General features: G+C 58.8%; 1 protein-coding gene across 3 annotated transcripts in view; it reads right to left on the reverse strand.

The window, feature by feature from the left end:
* Window positions 1-16,955, reverse strand: part of NTN3 (netrin 3) — a 36,117-nt gene extending 19,162 nt beyond the window's left edge. Inside the window, exons 1-2 of one of the 3 annotated variants that reach the window (XM_074598464.1) lie at window positions 16,305-16,955; window positions 6,313-7,308 (exon numbers count right to left, since the gene is read on the reverse strand). In XM_074598464.1, coding sequence (XP_074454565.1) covers window positions 6,313-7,279 — 967 coding nt within the window. In that variant the 5' untranslated portion in view covers window positions 7,280-7,308; window positions 16,305-16,955. Of the gene's footprint in view, window positions 1-6,312; window positions 7,309-10,318; window positions 10,793-16,304 lie in introns of those variants that run through there. The other 2 variants (XM_074598463.1, XM_074598465.1) reach the window with 2 other exon arrangements.
* Window positions 16,956-26,082: the final 9,127 nt, after the last annotated feature.

Here is a 26,082-nt window from a genome sequence, read left to right on the forward strand (position 1 = left end):
GCCACAACACACATGTGCACGCAAACCTGCACACAAACAGGCGTGCTCACACGTGCGCGCGTGCACGTTCATAGGTGTGCTCACGTGTGTGCATGCATACACACACACGAGTATGCGTGCACAGAAGCCTGCACGTGCGCGCACACACGCACGCTATTTTGTCATTAGCCACAGGAACCATGCAGCCACCCCCCCCCGGGCCCGATTCCACGTGTGCGAGATAAAAAGGCAAAGCACTGCCCGTTCCTGCTTAACACCCTCGCAAAAAGATAATGGGAACAAGATTTCCTTCGGCAAAACGCGGCACCCTCCTCCCCCAGCCCCGGCCCCCTCCCCATGCCGGTAAATTGAGGTTGGGTGAGAGTTTTTCCAGGCGTACTGTGAAATTCATTAACGTGTCAGCCCAGATTTAACTGCTGAGGCCTGGCTTGGCGGTCGTGTGAAGTCGCCTCCCCCCCGGCCGGCAGCGCCGGTGGGAGCTTCAGCCCGCGCAGATCAAACGTTCACCTCCTCTCTCTGGCCTCGGAGACGCTGGGGGAAAAAAGCTGGAGCAAACCCCAGCCCTAAAAAAGAGCCTTTTTGGAGGCTTAAAGGAGTTGAGCGAGAGGTTGTTGCCGGCCTCGGTGCTGCCGGCACCGTGCGCTCAAACCTCAGCTCCCCCCGGAGCTCTCCCGAGTTATGAGATTAGTGTAAAAATCACGTGGCAGGCATCAAAATAACAGCCTGGCGTGGCGGTAGGTGCCTTTGGGGACTTGTGCCTTTTGAGCTCATTTTTCTTCTGAGGTGACAGCGAAAAAAAGGGACTTTTGAGGCAAATTCTGACACAGGGCTAGGCAATGGGATGCAGCACCTGGAGGGAGAGCAGCAAATATTGCCCATGGTCCCAGGCAGCCTACGATGCTGCTGTGTCGGGGATGCTGCTGTGCCAGGGATGCCGATGGCCGGCCAGGCTTTGCCAGGGCCAGGAACCATGCGGTGAAGTACCCCGACATCCAGGCTGCTCTTGCTCTCACCAGATAACGGGACAGGGACGAGCCAGGGTGGTTCGTGCCGCTGAGCAGAGGCAGCCGCATGTAACTGCGGCAAAGGAGCTGGGTTTTTTGGGGGGGTATTTCCTTGCATCAGTGAAAGGCCAGTTGGGTCACCCCACAAGGCAGCTTTGCCATCCCGTTGGGAGTGCTCAGGGCCACCCCCGTGAGCCCCTGGCATCCTCTGGGGAAGAAGAGGGGACGGCAGCCCAGAGGGGAAGCGACAGGCAGTGGAGGAGAAAGGTCAGGTAAATGATTCGCCGCCCCCGGCGCGGGTCCCTCTCTGCCTCCAGTTTAATTGGTGAGAGAGTAACTGGCAGGGGACTTTTCACGGCCCCACTGACTCTGCTGCGGGCTGGGGGCCCTCCCGGCTGGCACCTCCCCATCAGCCCTGGGGCCACCTTTTCCTGGGAACCTGTCGCAAAACCTCCCAGGAGCTGGCTTTTGGGGAGAAACCATCTCTTGCTGCCCGGCACCGTCCCACTCTGCCTGCAGGCAGCGATGCCGCCCGCTCCAGGCTGTTGCTCCCAGCCAGGGCTGGGTGTCAACAAACTCCCCCCACCTTAGTGCGAGCTGAGGCAGGATTTGGGCACAATTCCGGCCAGCTGACACGGGAGACCTGCCCGGGCTTGGCCAGGCTGGGATGGGTGGCTGTCCCCTGCTCGGGGACAGGGTCACACCAGCACGCGTGACTGTCCCCTCACCCCCTCCCCAGCACAGCCACCCGGCGCTAATCGGGGCAGACTGGTCCCCTCTCTTACCCGGCTAAATACTTGCACTGTTCCTCAGCGCTGACTCAGTTGCAAGCTCTGTCTGTCTCCCGTTAATCACTAATTAAAGGCTTGAATGTTCCCTGCTGTTTGGGGTATTAATAAGAATTTAATTGCACAGTTTGGGGCTAATTACGTGGTAGCTCGCTTCCGCCCTTGTACAGTATGCCCAATTAAACAATCATATGATCAATTAAACAATCACAAGATCTAATAATTTGCAATAATAGACTAATTAAACGGCGACACCTTGCAGCGGAGCAACCTTCTGTCCCCCTTTTGGTGGTGTTTGAACCCTTGCCCAGGCCCTGGCCGCCCCACAACCTGCCCTGGGTCGCTGCAGATGGAGGCACCCGGGCTGGGGGCATGGGGGGGGTTTGGGGGTCTGGGCAGGGGATGGGCAGCGCCGTGCACCGGGACACACGCGTGGCAGGCGATGGAGCCCGCAGGGTGGGAGAGGGGCTCACCGCCCCTACAAGTTCCCTGGGAATAATTAGCCAAGGCAGCCGGCTCAGCGAAACCCTAGACCAGCTGCTGCTGCCAACCCGCAGCAGACTCAGCTACGCCCCTGCTTTGGCTGGAGGAGAGCCCGGCCGGGCGGCGGGGCAGGATGGGCTGCACCTCCGCCCCAGGCACGGGAACGGAGACCAGAAAAGCCCCTTCCCTCCCGTCCGTGCTGCCCCTCCGTCACGGGGAAGGTGTTCGGAGACAGGGGCTGGGGCTCGCACTGCTGCCGCCAAGAAGCAGGAGGGGAAGTAGAAGCGGGAAGCCCTCCCCGAGGGGCTGCGAGAGACAAGGCTGAGCCACTCCAGCCCCATCTCGGCAGGAACAGGACTCAGGATGCCCAGACAAGAGTTAATCCCCTCCACCACGGTGGCTACCTCCCCCCTGCACCCCAGATCTGCTGGGATGCTGCACCCCATGGGGAGCAGGTGCCTGGGCAGGGGTGGCAGGGGGATGCTGCCCGCTTACCCACCTCTGAAAGCCATCACCTACCACGAACCCCTTCCCTGGCTCTCCCTGGGGAAGTACCGTGGCCGGAGCTGCTGGGAACCCGCTGGTTTCCAGGACATCTGCTGGCGAGAGGGCAGGGAGCACCCCGCTGCGGGGGATGCGGCAAGGGAAGGGGTCGCAGATGCGACTGCTAACAAACAGCACAGATCCTGCTCCACGGGGCAAAGCAGCCCAGGCTAGCTCACTGTGGGATTCCCGAGAGGATTATTGCATGGGAAGCACTGAGACAGAAAAAGAAAGCAAACATCTACAGGAAGGGGCAGAGGACACCGGGGAAGCACATGGCATCCTCTAAATCCCATCACCGCTCCGGAGATTGGTGTTTTCAGGCACCGGCATCCCGGATCGATCGCCACAGTCCCGCTTGAGGGAGCAGCAGCCAGCGAAGGCTTCCCAGGAGCGCGCAGCCCCTTCCCTGACGAGCCGCCCAGATCAAAGCGAGCCCCGTGCATTATCCCGGTGCTCCGGGGAGCGCTCCCGCCGCGGCGGCCACAAAGGGAACAAGAGCTCCCGCATTACCAGCGAGTGCATCAATTACTTCCAGTGGCTGCCTTGTGCTAATCCGCTTCCCCCCCTTCCCCAGGGCGGGTGTTTCGGGGACAGCCTGCCGAGGGGGTGACCGAGCTGTCCCCAGCAGCTCTGCCTGTGCAGGCAGGGGCTGGCAGCGGTGGTGGGAAGGAGAAGGCACGAATCTGCAGGAATAAAGCTGATGCACCGCATAGAGGGGCTCGGGATTTTGGTGATCACGCTCCCACCGGTCGCTCTGACAGGATTATCCTTTGCTGAGCCTGACCTGGGGTAAAAGCTGGGGGGACACATGGAAGGGGACACGGCTCTCTCTTTCCTGCCCTTCTCAGTCCCCTGTTTCACGCAGGGCACACACAGAGCATCCCAATATTGGCAGGGCAAGCTGCCTGAGGGACACGCAGCCCTTTTGGAGTGTCGGGAGAGCCCCCTGTGCCTGTGGACCAATGGCATCGCTCTGTAACCACCAGGCATGGGGCCATGCACCCTGCAGCACGGAGCTGGCACCTTGCCCTCTTGCCAAGCCAGCAGCGTGGCCAATCCACTGTCGCCCTCCTGGCTGCGACATCCCCAAACGTGCCTGCTTGCCAAAGTCATGCTGAAACCCGTAACACCGCAGCACGGCGGTGTCCCCGCAAACGCCATAGCCGCCCTCCGGCAGCTGTGGAGGGGTGACACCCTGCACTGATGCTCAGACCTCAGGCACCACTGGGCTGTTTCACCCCTGCATTTCCTTGCACCAGCCAGAGGCAGAACTTCTTGTGAAATAAGAAAAGGTTGTCCTCACTCCCAGCTGCATGGATGGATGTCCCAGCAGTGTGACATGGTGCAGGACATTAATTTGTCCCCATGCTGGAGCAGGCAGAGACTCCCATGTGCTGGAAGGGGACAAACCCCCATGCCCGGCGCTGGGCAGCACGGAGCCAAGAGGTGACACCCCAGCATGACCTGAGGCCGTACCAGCCCCATGGCTCCATCCGGATCCACTTTTGGGTTGCTGCAGCCCCCTGCCCCTCAGCTGGCCCTGGGCTGCCAAGCTCCTGCATCCATCCACCCTCCTCCTCCTCACACCTCCCCGGCCATGCGCAACCATCCACCACCATGAGCTGGCATCACCGATGCCTGGCCACAGGACCGCAGTCCGAAACCCCGCAGCCTCCGGACTGAGCAAAGGGAACTTCCCGGGCGGCCTCTCCTTTTAATTGGTGCTAATTGCTGCGTCTGTTCGTGCTGGCTGGGGAGATGTCATTGTTGAAAGGCACAGAGGGGAAGGCTCGGGGAGCTAATCCAGCTTTCAGCCGCTAAGCCCTTCGGAGGCGGGTGATGGAGAAGCTCTTTCAGGTCCCTTCAGAGAAGGCACAAAGCCCGAGAGGGGAATGGGAGAAAGAAGGGGAGCGAATCAACAGGAAAAACTACTTTCACACGCAGCTCGGGGAAGGGTCTTTGTGCGCGGGGCTTGTCAGGGGGGAGCCTGAAGGGACCGCGCCGGGCCCCCTCCTCCTCTCCTCTCCCTCGTTTATCTTCTCAGCCCCATCTGCCAAAAGGGAGATGCCGCTGGGGGCAGGGATGCTTGGGAGCATGGCCCTGCGGAGCGGGAGCCTTGCTTTGAGGTGGACGGACAGACGGACAGGAGATCTGCAGACGTTCCCCCAAAATGAGCTTCCTCTGTTTTAACCCCTTTTGTGCCGGCAGAGCCACCTCTGCTGCCATCACGCTGCTTTACTGGAGGATTTGGCGGTGAGGAGGATGCAATGTGGGGTGCCACAGGAGAGGCAGCCATCGGGTCGGGGTCCTCCCTTTGTCCCAGGGGGGTTCCATGGGTTGACACACCAGCCGGAGCCTCCCCTGCCCGACCTGCGGGCCGCTGGAGGCAGCAGTCGTGGGCAGGGTGTGGAGTTTGAGGGTGGATTTTTTTCTGAGCTTTGCTTCAAAAACTCATCTTTCTGAGACAAGTGGGAAAACGCAAGGACTGACACATTCCCACAGGGCATGAGGTGCTTTAAAGCATCGGCTCTGGCACTTGCTTTGAATCTGCTGCCTTTTTAGCCGTTCTTAGAAGAAATCCACTGTAACATATATATATTTAAGCTGACAGCTGGGATCTCAACAAGACATCGATCACAAATACTAACAAGTCCCTCTGACCTCTGGCACATCCACTGAGCCTTTCAGGGGCTGATTAATGGTACAGCTTTCCCTTATATCCATCCTCCCGCCACCCCCTGGGACCCGGGCTCCGGTCCAGGAGGAGAGAGAGGCTGTTCCTCTCTCTCCCAGACCTTCACAGGGCTCTGGTATCCCCCAGCCCCATCCCAAATCAGGAAAAAAGGCAAAAACCTCCACCAAAATCCCACAAAGATCCAAGAGCAGGACAGCCAAGCAACACCAGTTTGATGTTTTGGAAATGTTTCATTTCATTGACAGTATTTTTAACTCGTGGAAACCTTTGCAAGGACAGACAATCTAAAACCACCACACAAAGCTCTGTGTCACACCGAACGTGAATGATAAAGTGTGGAACTGGGGTATCTCAAGTGTTTCCTTAGTCTCTTCCAGGTTTTGCCACCTGTTCCCTGCCCCAAAGCACATCTCGCAGGGCACCGCCACGATTCCCCCTCCCAGCCCAGGGACAGCTCTTTTGCTGCCCAAGGGAAACACATCCAGCCGGGCATCCCACATCCCACGGCGAGGTTTGCCGACCAGCTGGAAGACACCAGTGATTTTTCAGAGGGTTTTGGCACTTTGGCTCATGGTCAAAACCACCACACCTCCAGGGAGGGCACCCATAAGAGAGGCAGGGCAGATGCTTGAGCCTTTCTCAGCCCTCCAGCGAGGAGAATGCTTCCCAGCATCTCCGGACAAGCATGCTCCATTGCTTTGGCTCACCACCCACCATTTCCTCCCCCAGTGACTTGTTTTGTGGTTTCAGCCCCAGAAAAAAATAAAATGATAAAAAAAAAAAAAAAATCACTCACCCAGACACTCATTGGCCTCGCGAGCGCTGGCCCGCTGCCAGGGGCGATCATAGTGGAAAGGCTTGCAGCGGTCGCACTCGGGACCCTCTGTGTTGTGCTTGCAGTCGCACACCAGCTTCTGCTCCTTGTCCTTCACGCAGCGCGCCGCGTGCCCGTTGCATTTGCAGCGCCCGCCCACCTGCAGCTCCCCCACTGCGTAGTAATAGGGGGTTGAGCTGGTGCCCCCCTCCTCCTCGCCGGCATCCCGGCTGCCCAGGTCACGGAAGAGATGCGGGCGGCTGAAGACCACGCGGATGTCGGTGGCCGTCACCCAGTCCTGGAGCACAGGGCTGCTGTCGAAGTCCTGGGCGGACGGTCGCCCATCGAGGGTGCTGAAGGCGATGAGCCCGCCGGTGAGGGGGTAGAGGTCGGTGAGGCCATCAGTGCAAAGGGCCTCCTGCTCATTCTGCTTGGTGACGGTGGCTTTGCTGGGCTTGCCGTAGATCTTACGGCACTGGGAGGAGTAGTACTGGTAGGGCACCCAGGTCTTGCCATAGTCCATGGACTTGAGGATGGCGGTGGACTCGGGCCGGGGCGAGCAGAACTGGAGGCTGACGTAGACCACCTCAAACTTCTTGCCGAGGGAGAGGGTGAGGGTGACGTTCTGGGGCGAGTGGTGGAAGGTCTCTGACCGCCAACACGTCATGTTGGAGGCGGTGTTGAGGTCGGTCAGGTAGGCGGGCGGGTGGGCTCGGCGGGGGTCCGAGGCATTGCAGTGCCGCGTGGGGGGCTTCCCGCACGTGCTGGAGGCTTGAACCTCCTTCCCGAAAGCGGCATTGACGAATTCAGGGATGCAGCGGCGAGGAGCGCCGCTCTCGTCGTAGCAAGGGTCTGGGGGGTTCTGCTGGGCTACGAAGGGGTTCACTGTCTGGGAGAGGCCCAGCATGGCGGCAGTGAGGAGCAGGCGCAGGAGCTGCAGGACCTCCATCCTCCCGGGGCGAGGGAAGCGGCTCCTCCCTGGGGCGAGAGCAAAGAGTGAATGGCGCTGGCAGCCCCACGGGGATGGGGAACACGGGATGGGGAACACCCCATGTCCGGCCCTTAACCCGTGCCCACCTTCCCACCCCACATCTACTGGTGCAGCATCCTGGGAGCAGGGCAGGGAGGAGATTACGTTGTGGTGCCTTATCCACAGCAACCCCTTGCTCCTCATCAGCAGGAGCAAAAATACTGTGGGAAATGGCAGAAGGAGCTGAGGTTTGGGAGGAGCAGGTTGAAATGAGAGTCCAGCCCTTCCTTGGCCTCTCACAAACTGTCTCAGGAGGGACATGAATGCTCACGCCTGCCAGCAGCCCCGGCTGTCACACACAGCTCGGAGACCCCTGTCACCACACAGCTGCCAAGGAGAGGTGGCGGGGAAGAGCTGGGGAGACCTTTCAGCTGCCACAGTGGCTTCAACCCCCAAGTTATCCAACTGCAGCCTGAGACAGCCCCCAGCAGCAGAGGAGAAAGGGGCAGCAGCGAAAACACCTTGTGGGGACATTTTACAACAGGCAGGAACCCGCCAGGATGAAGTCCCAGGGCACAGCTGGGGCTGGCACCACTTTTCCTGCTGTGCCACAGCCCCAGCAGCATCCCGCTGGCCATGGGCATGGTGGCTTCTCGAAGCCAGGGGTTGGATCCCCTCCACGTCCCACCACCACGCCACCTCCACTGGCAAAAGGAGGTTATTGTAGTCTCACCTCCAAGAAACCCAGGTCTAGGTCTGGCCTGTCTGTTAATGGAGGCAAAAGAAAGGACCAAATGCAGGGCTTGGCTGGGCCTCTCTCCTGGCAGCCACAGCACAGCGCCAGGGGACGCTGGGTGGCTCCCAGGGGACACGGCCCATCTCCTGCACTTCTGGCTTGGAGGGTGGAAGAGGGACTGGAGGTCACGTCCCCTCCTGCCAGCTCTGGCTGCAGCAGGAGCACCCCCCGCAAGCTGCAGATCAGCCACGCCCCATCCTGAGCATCGCGCCAGCCACTCCAGCTCACCCATTCACTGGAGAAGGGCCCCGGGTGCTCCAGCTGGCCGTAGACCCCTGAGCTGCCCGGCTGGGAGGATGGCATCAGCCCTGCCATCCCATGAGCTGCTGCCCGTCCCAGCCAACAAGCCAGGTTCTCCGGCCTCCACCAGCCTGTGCCACAGCCAGGGCAGGCAGAGGGGATCCCCCCCATCATCCCCTCTCCCACTAGAAAACCCTTATGGGATGACTTGGGTTTTGCACTTCGCTCTGAGGAACAAAGCCCGGCGCTGGCAGCATGACCCAGCAGATGCTGCCCATCTACAGCCCCCAACCCCGCTCCTGCCTGTCCAACTGCCCACTCCGGCCAAAGGAGGCTGGCAGGGGAAAGCCTGTTTCAAATAATCCAGGATTTTTTTGTTGTTGGGTTTTTTTTTTCCCCTTTTGCCAAAAAAACGGAGCCGTGGCTGTGGAAGAAAGCTGCCTCTTTCCAGGCTGCCAAACCACTAATGGGGGGAAGCTCCTCCCTTCCCAGCCACGCTCAGCCGGGCAGCCAGCACCAGAACCCGTGCCCACCGAGGGGGGAGCGGGGACAGGGGTCTCAGCCCATCCCTGGACAACTCCCCCAGAACAAATCCTGGCCCTGCCACCTCTGTGCTGTTTCCTCACTGCTTAATCCTCTGCTGATGGAAAAGGAGATGTTCACTGCTGAAAAATTGGTGGCTCCCTTGGTGGTCTCTGCATCCCCCGCTACCCGGCAGTGCTGCAGAGCTTTTCGGGGACATGTCAGCCTATGGCTCGATGGCTGGGCAGGCAGCAAGACAAGGGATGCTGTCCCTGGAGCACCCAAAGCACCGGGAAGTCCCTACTCGAGGAGTATGGCATGCAGGAACGCAGCAGCCACCGCAGCAGAGGAAGCACCATGCCACAAGCACCAAGCTGTGAAGAGCAACCCCTGGGGAGCCCCGGCCCCATTGCAGGCAGCTGCCTCCTGGGCGAGCTCCCCTGAGTCTGCCTATCCAGGAGCTGTTGAGCAAAGGCAGTGGCTGGTTAACCCCCCCAACGCAATCCCGATGGAACCATCCCCAGTGTCACCACTGCCTGGTGACAAGCAGCAGGCAGTGAAGCAGAGCCCCTGCCAGCCCACAGGCAGAGCCCCACTCCTGTACTCCCACCCGGCACTGCGGGCTGTGAAATGCTGACAGGCTGCAATGCCTGGTGAGCCCTGGCCACGCGCATACCTGCGGACACTCAGCACAGCTCCTCCAATCCAGTGATGCTGCCAGCCCCGCCGTCATCCCCATCCCACCGCACACCCCACAGAGAGGGACCCAGCTGGGTGCAGCCACCATCACCTCCCATCCCACCAGCCCCGGGGCAGCACGTAGCATGGGGACAACCCTGTGGGAAGACCTCTACACTGGGAGGAGAGAGGAGAAAGTCCTGGGGATGCCTCAGCAGCTGCATCCATCCACCCAGGGGTGACTCAGGGTGCATCCGACAAGGCTGAACCCTGCCAAAGAGAAGTCTCCTCCACCCACCACTTCCTGCCACATGGCAGTAAAGGGACAGGAGTAGGGACGTGCTCAGGCGTGCCACCTGCAAAGGCCTTTTAATTTCCCATTTGGTAAGTCACCAAGGTGTTGGGAGGTCCCTGCCCAGGGGAGAGAGACAGCAGCAACACCCAACAGCAGCAAGGGGAGAGCCCAGAGGCGAAGGTGTTATGGGCAGCGCTGGGGCAGCAGGGCTGGGACCAGGGCTGGGGTTACTGCTGCTTTTGGGACACACGGGGAACGAGCATCTCCTGTCCATCCTCCCTGCCCTGATGGGAAACTCCGTCCCTCCCACCAGCCATGCCAACGCACAAGCCCAGAGATTCGGTGCCCGACTTTTGGGGGCTCTGCTCCTGCCGGGGAGCCAACGCTCGCCCAGCGGCACATCGGCGCTGCGGAGGCAGGGCATGAATGGAAATCATTATCATCCACCAGACCACACACAGGCACGCACGCTCCGCGCTCGGCTCACCCCATTATCCCACTGAAAGAGAGCCGGGGCCGGTGGTCTCCGCGGGCCTCACCTCCATATCGGAGAGGACGGCAAGCTGCAATCTGCTCCCTTTTATGCATATTCAGTGTGACCCCGGGACTGCCGGCAAGCTGCCAGAGAGGCCCGGGAGTGGGTATTTCCCTCCCCGGCCCCCATCTGCCCCCCCTTTTCACTTCCATCTTCGCTGCTCCCGGTTCAGATCAAATGGAGACGCTGCTGATTAAGCAGGGAGCGATGGGACGAGCCTCTCAGCGCCGAATCCAGACCAGCACCCGCCTGGAGGGACATAAGCAACCGGGTGCATCTCCCAGGGATGGCATCCTGAAGGTGTCCCCAGAGAGGCTCTCGGGTGGCCGGCAGCTCCTGGCCACCACCATCTCTGGCGGGGCTGGGGGGACATGGTGGCAGGGCTCACCCTTCCCGAGGAAGCGGCCGCCCTCCCGGCTCCTCCCCAGAAGCGGCTGCATTTTTGAGGTGGGCGATTTCCTCACTCCTCCGCTTGGGGAATGCTAACAGCCGTGCGGTTTGGAAGGAAGTCACGCCGACGTAGCGCTTCAGAAGTGCTTTAAAAAAATTAGCTACTGCATCCAACGCCTCCACACCCCTTCTCCCTACAGCAACACGCTTCCCAAGGCGACCAGTGGCGTTTCCCCGCCTTGCAGGAGGCTTGTTGGGGCGATGCTCCAGCCCGCTGTGGGTTCTCCTTCCTGGGAGACGTCGCTGCCGAGAGCGATGCTGGGCACAGCTACTTGCCCAGAGCTCTGGGTCTCCTGATGCCAAGCCATCGGGTGAGTGCTTGGTCCCCAGAATTGAACACATGAGGCAGGTGCAGCACATGAGCCAGGGCAAAGAGAGCAAACTTCCCCAAATACGGATGCTGGTGCCGACGGCAGGCCCAGGGTCACCACCCAGCAGACCGGGGCAGTGGCAGCTTTGCAGAGGTAATTACAGGATTAAGTGGAACAACACAGGGCGGGAGGGGAGGGGGTTATTAGCCAGATTTGATCCCAGGACCTTTGCGGCGCAGGATCAGCCTTCTCTAATTAAAGCAGAGGGGGAAGGTGTGAGCCGCCCAAGCAGTGCTCCATCGCAGCCCGGCCACTGAAAACCGTGGGTTTTGAGGGCAGGCCACAGCTAAAGCCAAGCAGCCGGCGCTGCTGGGGAGGGGAAGGGGAAAGCCCCGAGGGATGGCAGGGAAATGGTGCTTCCCTCCTTGCCAAGGACGTGTGCCGCTCCCCTGGGTCCTCTCCAATGCCGTTGGCATGGTGCAGTGGGCTGGGTTTCTCCTCCGGGCCAGGGCAGCATGGTATGTGGGGTGCTCACATCCCCCAGGGACAGGCCATGGCCTTACTCAGAACCTGTTAGGATGGGGATGCCTGGGCCCCACAAAGTGCTGCATCACCCTGTGCATGGGGATGAGGTCCTGGGTGCCAGCACAGGACAGGGATGGAGCCACCCACCCTCATAGGGCATCAAAAGGCTCCTCATGGCATGGCACAGCCATGTAGCAGGGGGCAGAAAAGCCCAGGAAGGACCAAAGGACCCGAGAACTTGAGGGCATCCAGCAACTGGATCCAAAGTGCTCAGATAGGGCCGATCCATGAGGACTGCTCATCCCTGAGCTGTGCCATCCCCAGTAAAGCCCACCAGTAGCTCAGGTGCCCTCCAAGCAGGAGGGCACTGGTGGGACAGGAGGGGACCCAAAGCTCAGAGCAGATGATGAGAGCGAGTCCCTTAACCGGGATGCATCTGTTACTGGACCACACACGTTCCCACCTTGTTATGGGCCCTTTCTAATGACAGCATCCCCACTCCCTTGCCACATGTGCTGTGGGGGCGACCCACTGCAGATCTGCCCCAGCCCCATGAATGGGGAGCTGCCGTGGTCCCCACAACCTCCCTCCCCTCGGCGGGCACCGGTCCCTCGCCCACCGCACCGATGCCAGCTGGGGGATGCATGCTTTCCTCCCGCCGCCCAACAAGCAGAATGCATCAGGACCAAACCGTGCTCCGTCCGTGGATAAATCATTCCATGTGTCGCTGGGACAAAAAAACACAACCAAGAAGTATTTAAAATGAAAGGAAAAACCCCACGCAGCCAAGGCGCTGGGACTGGGCTCGACTTTCCAGTGGGAGGGAGCGTACGTGGTGGGGAGAAGCCGGAGGGATGCGGCGGGTGGGCAGTGGTAATCACCTTCCCAGCTGCTAATGGAGCAACCAGTGCCCACTTGGGATGCAGCTAATGGCACCAAGGAGATGCCTCGCTTTTCTTTATGAGCTCCCTCCTCTCTTCTGATATTTAAATATCAGAAGCTTCCAAGAGCATACAGACCCACATCCATGGAGCCGACTGCTCTGCGCAGCCCCTCGGGCTTTCAGCCCCTGCTCCCCGAAGTACGCGCAGCTCATGCGGGCAATTACAGGGCAGCTTCTTCCTGCAGCAAGCACTCCCGGCGATAGATATTGCAATGCACTCTGGCAGGCCAGAGCCAGCATTACACAAGCCATACGATACCCCAGCGGTGCCAGGAGACGCATACAAATTACACTGCGCGCAGGAAAGGATGGGCCAGATTCTGACCTCAGCCCCTTTGGCATCAGCCAGAAGTAACTCCATTCAGATCGGGCCAAACCAAGACGTAAGTGACTCCATTCAAATTTACACTGGCATACCTGTGGTCAGAATCTGGCCTGGCTTGAATTAGTTGCAGCCTGACGTTACAAAAGGCAGAAACGGAGCCCAGATTCCCTAGGTTATCGAAAACAACCCAAAAAAAAAAAAAAAAAAGAAATCTACCGTGAAGCAAACAGTCCCCAGGCGACTCAACCATGTGCACGGAGCTGTCAAAGGCTGGATGCTCGGATGCATCCCCACTCACCCATTTCGGTAATCCATGAGCCACGCTGCCCATGGGAAGAAAGAGGGATCGACGTCCCACAGGGGCATCCTGCTGTGCTGGGTCCCCCGTGCCCACTCCGCTCCCCAGCAGCCCTGGGTAGAGCTGGTCCCGCTCCCGGGAGGGGAGATTTAAGCACGGTATCACCTCCGCACTGCGGGGCTCCATCTATTTTGCTGCACCAACACTCTGTTGCATCCCGTGGCCAGCGCAAGCTGGAGATTTCCTCCTCGTGCTCCCAAGTCAAGGAGGCATCTGGAGCCCCTGGCCTTGCGGGAGCAGAAAGCATGTCTGCCTCAATGCCACCCTATTTATTAACCTCTACTACTGCTTGACTTGTTGCTTTACCCAACTCTAATCCCACCCCAGCTCCCCGAACCCCTTGGCACACTCCTGCCACACCGCTGGGCTCCGTCAACTGCTCCCGGGAGCATCCCGCAGGATGCAAAGGGTTTTCCTCCCGCTGCTCCCAGTGGCTGCACGGGACTCGCGTGGTCCTGGCCCAGAAGTCTTCGTTGCTTCAACCCCTTTCCACTCCATATGGGAATAAAGTGATCTGGTTTCCATAACGTCCCTTGTTGCCTTTTCACAACATGCCGGGCACAGATGTTGAAAATAGTCTGGATGAATATTTAAAATGGTATTCAGAGATGACAACATTTGGCCAGCTTTGAAAGATCTCTCACATAGGGTAGAGGATGGCTCACGACAACGGGGCCGGAAACATGCTGCACTTTGACATCTCATTTTTTTCCCCCCTCCTCTCTGGCTATTGGTACGATATTTCATGCCCCTGGTGTCACACAGCCTGTTATTGCTTGAGTGCCAGCCAAGTCTGCAGCATTTGGAAGAGGCCGTCACGTACGTTTTTAAACATCACGGGGCAAAGCGGAATATGGAAAATCTGTCGCGTTTCCATACTGAGCGCAAGTGTCCTGCGCAGGCTCAGGGAGGGGCTCGTGGGGGCACAAAATAATTGCTTCCTTATGGAGCAGGGCCTGACTAACAGGGTGGGGGAACAGGAGGTAGAGGTGCCGCGGACACCCTCGGCACGGCGGGTTGCTTCCCTGCTGATGGAAGACGAAGCCATCTCAGTACATGCCCCAAGGTCTGTGCCGATGCTTACCTCCTTCAGGGCTGGGAAAGCCTGCTCAGACCCGCACCTCCACTAGCTGCCACCCAAGGTGGGACATCTGCTCCAGCCAGCCCAGGCTGAAGACACCAGGTTCTGGAGCCCAGGGAGCAGCAGCAAAGTCCCTCAGCCCAGGCTCTCAGCAGCTTACACTCCCGGTGGGCTCCTCACTTCAGGCCACAGTGCCATCAGCTGCATCCCTGGGCCTGGCTTCTTTCTTCCCCAGGCTGCAGACTCACCTTGGCTCCTTCCCAACCCGGCATTAAAGTCACCTTCTCTGCATGGACCTGACTCGCCTTCCTCCTTCCACGCGCAGATGAAGGAGGAAGGGATGTTGGGACTCCCCGCAGCCCACCCTGCGCTTGGACTGCTGGACCTCCTGTCCCCACACCAGCTCGCTCCAACCAGGTGGCCAGAAAAGCACAGCAGCTCCCTCTATTTTATAAATGGAATATTGCAGAAAAAAAAAAAAAGAAAAAAAAAAGGTGCCCTCCATCCATCCATATGCCTTGGAGGGTGTTTTTGGAGCACGGCTCAAGCCACATCCCTGCTGCACCAGTTACAGGGAGCTCCAGCTTCTCCACGAGAAGGCCTTGGAGAGCAGGCAACAGGGAGCTCAGCCAGAGAAGAAGGATCTGTGTCACTTCCAGCCGTCTGGGGTTTGCTCATCCAGGTCTACACTCAGTGTCATCTCAGCCTGACTACCAACGGCACAGACGGACGTGAGGATGCTCAGCCTGGCTTACATCCCATACGTTCTCAGGGTGAGCTCACCCAAGAGAGGAGAGTCCCTGCACCGGCACTGCCTGGCTGAGTGGCCAGGCGGCACGATCATCGCGCTGCCAGAGGAGCTCCTGCTCCTGCCCATGGGGCCTTCCTCACCCACCCTGCTTGGCGAGAGCCAAGCGAGGCAGCAGACTGCTGAGCACCATGTCTCCCATCACGCCAGTTATTCCTTATTCTAAGAAAGGTATTTCCATCCACCCACTCTCCAGCGGGCCAGGGAAGCTGGGGGAGGGACAGCGTTTTGAAGAAATGAGGATTCAGGAGCTCTGAGAGAGAAAAGGAAAAGCAAACCCACCAAACACAGCCCAGCTTCCCTTCTCCCTGTGCCACAGCCTGCTTGCACATGCCCCAGCCAGAACTACCAACTCCCACCCCAGCCGTGGCTTGGGGCAGGGTGCTGGGGGTCTGAGGGGTCTCACCCAGCCTGGCCCCAGGGCTGCAACGCAGCCGAGCGCACTGTACGGGAGCAATTTCCAGAGGGAACCTACCCTCCGAGTCGCCCCTCAGAAGGGTCTCTCTGAGGTGGCCGTGCTGGGAAGGGACCAACGATGGCCCCAAACCTTGGTTGGTGGCAAGGACGAAGCCACCCTGCCAAGGCACCCGGTGGCTTTGTGCTGGTGGAGACCATCCCAGGGGATAAAGGCCTCGGGTGGAGCTGCGGGCAGGGGAAAGCACGTGTGTGCCCCGTGCCCGGTCAGCCGGAGCTGGCAGCGCGGGCCGCAGCCTGGCAGGGCTCCCGCCGCTGCCCGCACCGGGGCTCAGCGCCTCGGGGGGCTCCGGTACCGCCGGGAGGGGGAGGGGGGGTGTGCGACACCGCGAGGCTTCGCACAGCGCCGAGCACCCCCGCGTCCCCCCGGCGGCTCCGGCGGGGCGGTGGCAGCGAGCCGGGCCGGGACAAAGCGCGGAGCCGCCGGCGGGGCCGGGAGCGGAGCTCGGCCGTGCCCGGCTGCGGGCGGGCGGGCGGCACTCCCGGCCCCGCCGCGGGGAGGTCCCGATTTCGGCGGTGAAAGGATGGAAAGGGAAATAAAGGGAGGGTGTGGGGGGGGAAGAGGGAGGAATAAAAGGCAAGGCGGGAGGGAGCGGTGGGGAGGAGAGCGGGGAGCCGCTCGGCCGGGGCCGGCAGCGCCGGGAAGTTGGAGGAGCAGCTTACCGCGGCCGGGCAGGTAGCGGGGTCGGTCCGGGCGGCAGGTCCGGGGTGGCGGCGGCGAGAGGAGCCGGGGCCGCCGCCGCAGCAGCAGCAGCAGCAGCAGCAGCAGGGCGGGCGGGGGGGTGGGGGGGGCAGCTCCCCCTTCCCTTGGCTGATTGCAACACAGAAAACAAAAAAAAAAAAAAGGGAAAAAAAGCAAAAAAGCAATAATAACAAATTGCCAGGGAAGAACGGGGAGGAAAAGAGAAAGCAAAATAAGGGGAAATAGTGCAAAGCGGGAGTGCTGCTCCCGGCGGTGCGGGCGGGTCCCCAGCGCCGTGCCCGCAGCCGGCCGTGCTCCCGCCCGCTCCGCCGCACCGCCCGCGGCTGCTCCGGCTGCGGGAGGGAGGCGACAGGGAAGGAGGGAAGGGAAAAAAGGAGAGGAAAGGGAAAAACAAACAAGCAAAAAATTATATTTAAAAAAAAAAAAAGAAAAGCAAGAAGTGGAGAAACTGAGCCCCGACCGCTGCCTGGAAGCGGAGTAAAAAGGCTCCAATAAATCCCGGGTTGAAAAGAAGGGAAAAGTCACCTCCCCGAGGAAATCAGAAGCAGATTTCGAGCCATTTAATCACATGCAGGGAGGTGTGTGTGCGTGTGTGCGCCGCCCGCCGCGGCGCTGCCAGCCCTGCCTCCGCCCTCCCGCCGCCGCGGCCGCCCCGCCGGCAGCCGAGCGGGAAGGGGCCAGCGGCCGAGCGGGCCGGGAGGGGAGGAAGGGGCCGCCCCACCGGCCGGCAGCCCTCCCCGTCGGGGAGTTCGCGGGGGTCCCGGTGGCGGCGGGCTCCCACCTGCCGCCCGGCCAGACCCACCGCGACCCCCGGGATTGGCATTGCCCAATGCGTGTCCGTCATCCCGGTCCGTCACGGCGGGGCGGCAGCCCTGCACGCCAAGGGCTCAGCCGGTGCCGCAAGAAGGCAGACGATAATCCTCCCCCTGCTTCCCAAAGCAGAAGAAATGAGGGATTTACCAGGCGGGGAGCAGCCTCCTCTTACGGAGGAGGTTGGAGTCTCTGCTCCATCCCGTGATGTGGGGGCTTTTCACGTGCTGCTGCACCGGGGCCGGCCTTGGCCTCTGATTTTTGGTCAGCGGGGGAGAGAGAAACAGGGGCATTTTCCACTGCGAGAGGCTGCCTGCGGGCTTCCCCAGGAGGGTCTGCCCCCCAATATCCACAGGCCACCTGCGAGAGGGGCAGGAAAAAAGGTGAAACTAATTTAATGAGCGTTTGTGTGAGGCAACTGGGGACAGCAGAAAACCTGGTCCTGGATCCCCTCGCTCATTCGGGTTGTGTTCACAGCACTGCAGCCCCCACATCTCCCAGCTTGGCCTGGGGAACATCCTTCCCATAGCTGTCCTTGCAATGGATGTGAGGACTGAGGAAGGTACCGGACGTGTGGAGAAGGGCAAGGTGCAGGCACGGTGCTCACCGGGTACATCCAAGGGCCCCACCACACATGGCCCTGCTCCCGGAGGACCCCTGGTTACCCACATCCTGTTGCTCCAGGGCAGCAGGTTGCAGGAGAAGCGCTCTCCCCAGCCGGCTGGCAGATGCTTGCTGAAGGAGGAGACCCCAGCTGGCCACGAGTCCCTGGGGAAATGCTGTTTGCCGCTCTCAGGCTGGTTGCACAAAATGCGTTTTCCCCCTACTCCAGCAGCAGGGACGTGGATAAACAAGGGCAAAACCACCAGGTGACAGGGCAGAGGAGACCCAGGCCATGGACAGGGGAACCCCAACGCTCTTTACATCCAATGCTGTGGGTGTCCTGCAGCCTCACTGTCTCTCTCAGGGACACTCGTGCATTTGGAGAGCCAGGAGGCCGAGGCACAAGCCACAAAGTGCCAGCAGTGCAGATACAGATCCCAGAGGGAAAGCAAGTGCAGGGCCAGTGTTTGCCTTGCTTGGCGCTGGATGGGAGCGTGGGGCAGAGTGAGGACAGTGATGGTTGGGAAAGTGCAGGACTGTGCATGAGGCTGAGAACAGGCTGGGATGACCGAGGCAAGGGGGCAGAAGGGGATACAGCTCCACGATCCTGAGGTGACACAAAGCAGGAGTTGTCCCAGGGATGGACCTGAAGGTGTTTTCCTCACCAGAAAGCAAAAGGACTACCATGGATATGAGCCATGGTTCTGAGCTGCCCTGGCCTGGCTAATCCAGGGAAACTGTGTCACCACCACCTCGGGGCTGCTGTTCTCACACTCAGAAGTTGGTGTCAGACCCCCTGTCTGGGAACCCTAGCGTGACACTGAAGGTGTTGGCCACCATACAGTCAAGTCCTGGGGCTGGTGTCCACAAGCCTCACATCAGTGAAAGCCCAGGTGAGAAGGGCAGAAACTGTCTCCACTGTTCCCTGCACATTCCCTCTTTGCAGGATGGAGAGCCCAAGAGAAAAATGTGAATCTGGGTTTGGCAAACAGGGGCATGCTGAGGACATCAGCAGGGATGGGACACTCACTGTAGTAGGAATCAGACTGCTGAGACCCTGCTGGGTGTTCCTTGGCATTTCAACATTACCATGAACTGGCTACCCAATGCTCACCACATTGCACTAATTCCTGGACAAATTCACGAGGGCTGGGAGGAGGAGAGGGTGAATGCACTGTGTGGTTTCTGTCACCCTGGTGGCTGCAGGAAACTGCTCCCTGCAAGCTCCTGTTCTGCGTGCACATTCATTCCTGCTCCTTGTGCCACATGAAGGCATGATGTCTGGCAATAGCCAGGCTTCTCATTTAACGATGGATTGCTGGAAGGACACAGACATCCATGAGCTGTTGGAGCAAAAGTTGTGGCTCCAGCACCGAGTCAGCTGGGGCAGATACAGAATCACAGAATGGTTTGGGTTGAAGGGACTTTTAAAAGATCATCTAGTCCAACACCTCTGCAGGGACATCTTTCACTAGATGAGGTTGCTCAAAGCCCCATCCAACCCGACCTTGAACACTCCCAATGATGGGACATTCACAACTTCTCTGGGCAACCTGTTCCAGTGTCTCACCACCCTCATAGTAAATAATTTCTTCCTTATGTCTAATCTAAACCTACCCTCTATGTCCAATCCTACTCTCTGTCAGTTTAAAACCATTGCCCCTTGTCCTGTTGCTACAGGAGATGGGTAAAAAGTCTCACTCCATCTTGGTTATATCCCCATATATATATGGTGCATATATTGAAAAGCGGCAGTACGGTGCCTTCTCTCCTCCAGGCTCAACAATCCCAACTCTCTCACCTTCTCTGCAGCCGGTATCTCACATCCCCTCCCGCAACGAGGACTCACGGCCGGTCCCCTCCTGCAGGGGACTTGCTTGGCCTTTGCTTTTTGCCGGCGGCGAGCTCGGGACCAGCGGCACCTCGGGCTTCCCCGGTGCCCGGCAGCGGCGGGGCGATGCGCGGCCCTCGCTTGCCCTCTGCCGGGCTGGCCCCGCACCGCCCGCCCCAGCGGCACCCGCTCGGCTTATAAGAAAGATGGGGACAGACTTTTTAGCAGGGCCTGTAGCAAAAGGAGAGGGGGAAATGGTTTTAAACTAAAAGAGGGAAGATTTAGACTGGCTATAAGGAAGAAATTTTATGCTGAGGGTGGTGAGACATTGGCCCAGGTTGCCCAGAGAGGTGGTAGATGCCCCATCCCTGGAAACATTCCAGGACAGGTTGGACGGGGCTCTGGGCAACCTGCTTGAGTTGAAAGTGTCCCTGCCTATTGCAGGAGGGTTGGACTAGATGGCCTTTGAATGTCCCTTCCGACCCAAACCATTCTATGATTCTATGATTTGTGTTCCCAGGCAGGCTCCTGCCACCTTGCTGGTGGGGGAAAACACCATTTACCACCTTCCCTGAGTCCTTCTTTAATCTCTTCACTGGAGAAGGAAGAGGTTTGCTACCAGAAGGGAAGACTTTTTCCTTTGGCTGGTCCCAGCAGGTCCCTGCTCCAGTGCATTTTAGCCACTGGGTTGTCTTCAGGGTGATCCCATGATTCTCATGTTTCCCCTCTTTCTGTGCCATTTACTCTTCAAAGGACACCTCCCCTGCTTCCTTTGCCAGGCTGCCAGTCTCCTGACAGACACATCTCCCTTCCCACGCTGTGTCTAGAGCCTGTCCCCACACCCAGTTTCTTCTGGAGTGCAGGTCACCCCAGCTGTCCCCAGGAACTGAAACGTGCTCTTCCCAGGACATGCAGAGAGGTACAAAGGCGCTGCCCCATTGGGTGTGCTTTGCACAAGCCATCCTGCCACTGCTCCATCACACCAGCAGCTCGAGGCTCGCCTGTGGCTCAGCAGCCTGTGGGGTCTGTCCCCTCCAGCCCTCAGCCTCCCACTCACCACCAGCTTTCCTGCAGGTGCAGCACGACCATGGTGCATTTGGGTCCTTCCTCTGCACAGCTGGAGAACTGAGACCTCCCATCCGCCTGCCCACCCTGGGGTCCAGGTGCAGGCAGTGCCCGGGGTCCGAGCACCGTGGGGGTACTGGGGCAGCCCAGAGGAGCCTTTCCTGGGCACCGGCAGCACTGCTCTGTGCCATAATGACTTTTCTCTGCCACCCAGGAGGGTCAATGAGTTTTTCAAGTCTGGATGCCCCTATGAGCCAGCGTGAAATGGGCATGACATTGCCATGGGGAAAAACACAGACAGACAGAGACTTTGCAGTCTGTCAGGGGAAAGCTGAGCATCTGGGGATCGAGTCTTATTTATACATGAGTCATTTCACCACTGACATAAATACCTGTTTCCAAGCATAAGCCAACATGAGAGGCAGACACTGGTGAGGACAGGGACTGCTGGCTGAAAGGTGTGCAATGAATGTGGCTTGGGAAAAAGAAACAAGGTGCACCATCACTGCACCATCCAACATATAACGCCACTGCAGAGTGACGTTACATGGATTTGTCCATGCCCCGACCCTGCCCACCCCACTCAGAGAATGCTGTACATTAACATCGCACAGGTCAGGCGCGGTGCTGGAGCTTTAGCTAATAGCACAAGACCAAGCTGGGGCAGACCGAGGGCCAACCTGCCCTGCAGCTTCCCCAGCGAGATGGAGCTGGGGGGAGGCTGGAGGGATGCTGGACCCGCAACAGTCTGTGCTGGTGCCATCGCCCTTCCCAGCCGTGGGCTGGGGGGATGCTGCGGGAGGAGGGTGCAGAGGCCAGGTAAGATGTGCAACACCTCCCCAAACACCCTCTGTTCTCCCAGCAAGCTGCAGCTCCGCAGGAACCCCAGGTTCTGCTCTTCCAGCATGTCTCCAGCTCCATGTTATCCCCTGGCAGCTGCCCTTGCCCCATAATGAAGGGACAGGCACGTCCCTGTTCACGCTGGCTGCCACAGTGAAGACATGCCCTGGGCAATGCTGAATGCCATGAGCGTGTCCTGCTTAACCACAGGTCCCCAGACCAGCAGCTGTTAGTGGGGTCAGGAATTGATTTTGTGCCTCCTTCCCTCTCTTGGCAGCTTTCTGAGCTGCAAGCCCTGAACTTGGCCCTTTCCAGCCATGCTGCGGTTCCTTTTTAACTAGTCCCACTCCCACATCACCATTGTGGCTGTGTGTGCCGGTGGCTCAAGAATTTCACCACCCCACCCTTACAATTCTGTCTCTCTAGTCACCCCCTGCTCTGCTACGGCAGCCGGCGTGTCCCTGCCCCACAGCAGGCACAGGGACACGCGTGTCCCGAACCGTCCCCAAAGGTGTCCCCGCTCGGTGCGAGGCCTGATCCGTCCCGGAGGCGGCGCGGCCCCGGCCGGGCAGCCGCGAGGTGGTGCCGTTTCCCCGCCGCTGGTCCCGCAGCCCCGGAGCATCCCCGGCTGTTCGGGGCTTGGGCGGGGAGAGGCTCCAGCAGCCTGGGAGCGGGTGTCTCGGTACGCTGGATTCATGAAAAACCCATCCCCCGGGGCGCTTGCAGCTAAACTTGTGTTTTCATCAGCGGGAGGGTGCTGTGCGGTGTCTTGCACGCCTGGTCCACCAGAGAACCACCATGCTCCACGCGTGGCCGGGTCCATGAGGGAAGCACAGCCGCCTGCTAGCAGCATCTCTGCTGAGCGGGGTTATGTGGACGCAGAGCAAAGATTTCTGCTGGAAACACCTCATCTGACCTCCGAGTGCTGCTTTTAAGGGACACAAACGCTGTGCACAGGCCTGAAGTCCACAGCAAACCTTGGCTTTAGGACAAGGAGCTCTTTTAATAAGTCTCATTGGGTACCTCAGCATCTTTAGGTGCTGAGGAACCTACTCCTGTCTGCTCTCAATTTCCAGCTGCTCACCAACCTTGGGCTTACTCCTGGGATCTGGAGGAGCTGGGCGATGTCCTCATGCACTGGAGGAATCTGAGCTGTGCCGGCTGGTGGATAAAACCTCGTCTGCAGCGCTGGAGAAGCAGGCATTCACCACAGAAAGCGGCTGCTGATGTTGCAATCGGAGCACAGCCCGCTCCTGGTGCTGCAGGGGTGTTCCCAGCGAGACATCAAGGGAAGAGGTCCACAAACCTGCCTGGCAGATGGAGGCTGTCCTGTGTGAGCCGGGAGCAGCTCGCTAGGCTGGCTCTGGCATGGCTGGGGTTGAGGTTTGGCTTGCGTCTTGTTTGCTCCAAACCAATTCAGCCTTTAGTGTTTGGGCAGATTTGGGCTGGGATTCCAGAAAGCCTCAGCAGCTCGGGCCATGCATCTGACGCTCAGCCGGGCACGGCGCAGGGTCCCTTCTTCTCCCAGCCTGCTGGTGGGACCATGAGTCGCAGCACAGAGATGCCAGCACAGGTTCCCAAAGCAGCAGGGACTGACTCTGCTCAAAGGCTGCCTCGGGCAGTGCCCTGCAGGCTCTGCAAGGCTCCAGAGCACGCTCACTTGTGAGAAGCAGCGCCTTGCGTGATGTAAACAAATCCTTGTTTCTTTTGAAGAGGCGGTGGGATTTAAGCGCCTGCTTCCTTGCTCTCTTCCGGAGCGCTGGCACATGGTCAGGTCTGTAGGGATGAGGGCAGTTCCTGGGAGGCAGCAGAAGGAGCGTGAGCACCTGCTCAGATTGATGCGCCGCCAGGACCAGCTGCCTGCGCCACTGCCATTATCATCATGCCCAGCAGAGACTGGGGAGCACGTTCCTGCTCCCAGCAGCGGCGGGATGGAGCACGATGCTCTCCTGAAGCCAGCATGTGCAAATGGGGTGTGCAGGCATTTTCCAAGCATGGCTGCTGCCATATTGCCAAAGCCCCTCATTGCGGCACCCAGCATGGGCCAGCGTGCCCCCCACCCTCAGCCCCTAGCGTGGCGCTTGCTGGGCCTACAGACAGCTGGAGCACTCGCAATGGGGTTCACGCTGCTTCTCCATGGCCGTGCTCCTCCAGCCCCAGGTACTGCTTGGGAAGGTCATCTCTCCACCCAGCCTCTGCTGATGGCGGGGCTGAGTTTCTGCTGGGGGAGAGCCCAGGGGATCCCTTGGCGTGGCCATGTCCATAGAGCAGGAGCTATGGGTCCTGTTGAATCAGCTAAAGGTCTTTGTCTGAAGCTGTCCAGGAAATGAGTCTGGCTGGAAAGTGGTGAGGGTACCTGGCCCCCAGGCACAGGGAGGGCTGGAGGGAGCAGGGATCCGAGGGGAAGGGCTGGGGCAAAGGACTGGGGAGGAGGGACCAGGGTGAATGAGGAGAGAAGGAAAGCAGGAGAGGGAGAGGAAAGGTTGGAGGAAAAGGAGGGAGAAGGAGCTCATAGGAAAGCAGAGCATGAAGGGGAAGAGAAGAAAGACGGGTTGGGGGGTTGGGGGGAAGAGAGACACACAGAGACACAGAGAGTTTTGTAACAACTTAAATTCATTCCAGACAATGTCCAAGGAGCCCTGGCAGCACGGGTTGAAACAAACCCTGCCTTTGATTTTATGAGTTCATTATATGTTGTTTGGGACAGTGATTCACGCGTCTTGGCTGCTTCACATTTTCCCTTGTGTCACAAATGAAGAGGGGACCACGAGATGGATTCTTTGGGTGGAAAATATTCCCTCAATTGTTAGGTAGATGTCTCTGTGCCATGCAGAGGTCCCAAGAGAGTGATCTCCTGGGTTGCCCCAGCTCCCCGCACAGCACACACAACCTCTGTGCCTTGCGTCTCACTCCCTCTTAAAGAGAAAGCATTGGTCAGGCAGAAGGAGGCAAGAAGATGTCTGGTGGTGGCCATGCATGTTCTGCACCCATCCTTTGCTGCAAAACACAGGACGTGCCAGAGGACAGCCACCTGGAAGAGCTGGGACTCACCTGGGGAGGAGAGGCAGGCACCAAGGATGGTCCTGTGAGAACAGTGTCCCAGAGCCCATCTCTCCTGAGGGCGAGGGACGGTGACCCCAGCCCAGAGCCCCAGGCTTGGGGACCACGCTGCGGTTATGCTGCAGCGCTGCCATGGGTGCTCCTCACCTCCATCCTCATCCCAAGAACATCACTGTGTTCTACTGGTTGTTGCTGCCTGAAGGTGTGAGGTGCTGGATGAGCTCCAGAGAAAACCATTCAAGAACGGATTGGTGGCTTTTTCTAGACCATTTTGGTTGGATATATTCAGGAACCTAATACAGGCCCTGGTCTGAAAAATAACAAATCCTGCCCGAGCCAACACTGAAGTTTGCATTGGAGTTCATTGAAAAACACCAATGAGTTGGTTGGGTATTGTTACTATTTTTAGCTTCCTGTGTCATTTCAGGTTTTCCAGCGAAAGGAGGAAAAAAATGCACTGATTTTTAAAACATGTTGTTGGTAGAGAAAATACAGGCATCGGAAACGGAACACCAAAAGCTTTTTGCCAAACGTTTTCTGGTTTTGATTTATAATTTCTCTTCCAAATCCAGACAAAGTTCAGTAAAATTTTTCATTTTGAGCAGAAAGCCATTTTTCGGTGTGGTCAGCTCTAGCCTGAGCCCTGGGAAGCAACAGCGCTTCTAACCTGAGCGGCCACGACCCAACCAACCCCAGCAGCCGTGATCCAGCCTGCAGAGCTGCCCACGCTGGCGTATCTCACACTGACCAGCACGAAGGTGCCACGAAGATCCACATGCTCCTCATCGGGGCATGAAAACTTTCGCACGCATCTGGATTAGCTTGTAAAGGAGAGCTGAGACTCACTAATGAGCTTGTGCTGGTACCAGGTGAGCTTCATGTTGACTCCCAGGTAGAAACCTCACGTGGGCTGTGGCAAACAGGACAAGAAGCGCTGAAGTGGCGTTGCTGAAAGCTCGTAGGCCAGTGGGGGAGGACTGATAGCCCAGCCCTGCAACCACAGAGATGCCCTGCTCCAAACGAGTCCCAGAGATCCGGTTACCCCAACGCTCCCTTCTTCCTCCAGGCCTGGGCTAAGGCACTGCCAGTCCTGCGGGGAGTCTCTTCTGAGGATAAAGTGCAGTCTTTATTCTGCTAGGATTGCAGGCCAGCATCCTTCCCCAGCACAAGCTTCACTTCAGGAAAATGAAGGGTTTTTTTGGTTTGAATGTTGTTGTTTTTAAAGAGATTTCTTAGGAAAAACACTCACTGAGACGATCAGCTCATTTTCAAAGTTATCCTGGGGCAAAAGACAGAGGGTGTGGGCTGGGATACACACCCACATCTGTACAATAAGGAAGGCAACAGCGCAAAGCAAAAACAATTGCATGAAAAGCTTTCCAACAACAAAGTTTGCAAACCCGCAGAGCCCAGGGTATTTCTTGTGGTCGGTGGGTAAGAGTTCCCAGATAATGGGGCCTGACAATGGAACAATGGGGGCCGAAAGACGCGGCTCATGATTAGGAGTTATATAACAGCGGCTGGCATTT

This window comes from Larus michahellis, chromosome 8 (genome assembly GCF_964199755.1).
Source record: "Larus michahellis chromosome 8, bLarMic1.1, whole genome shotgun sequence".
Lineage (NCBI taxonomy): Eukaryota > Metazoa > Chordata > Aves > Charadriiformes > Laridae > Larus > Larus michahellis.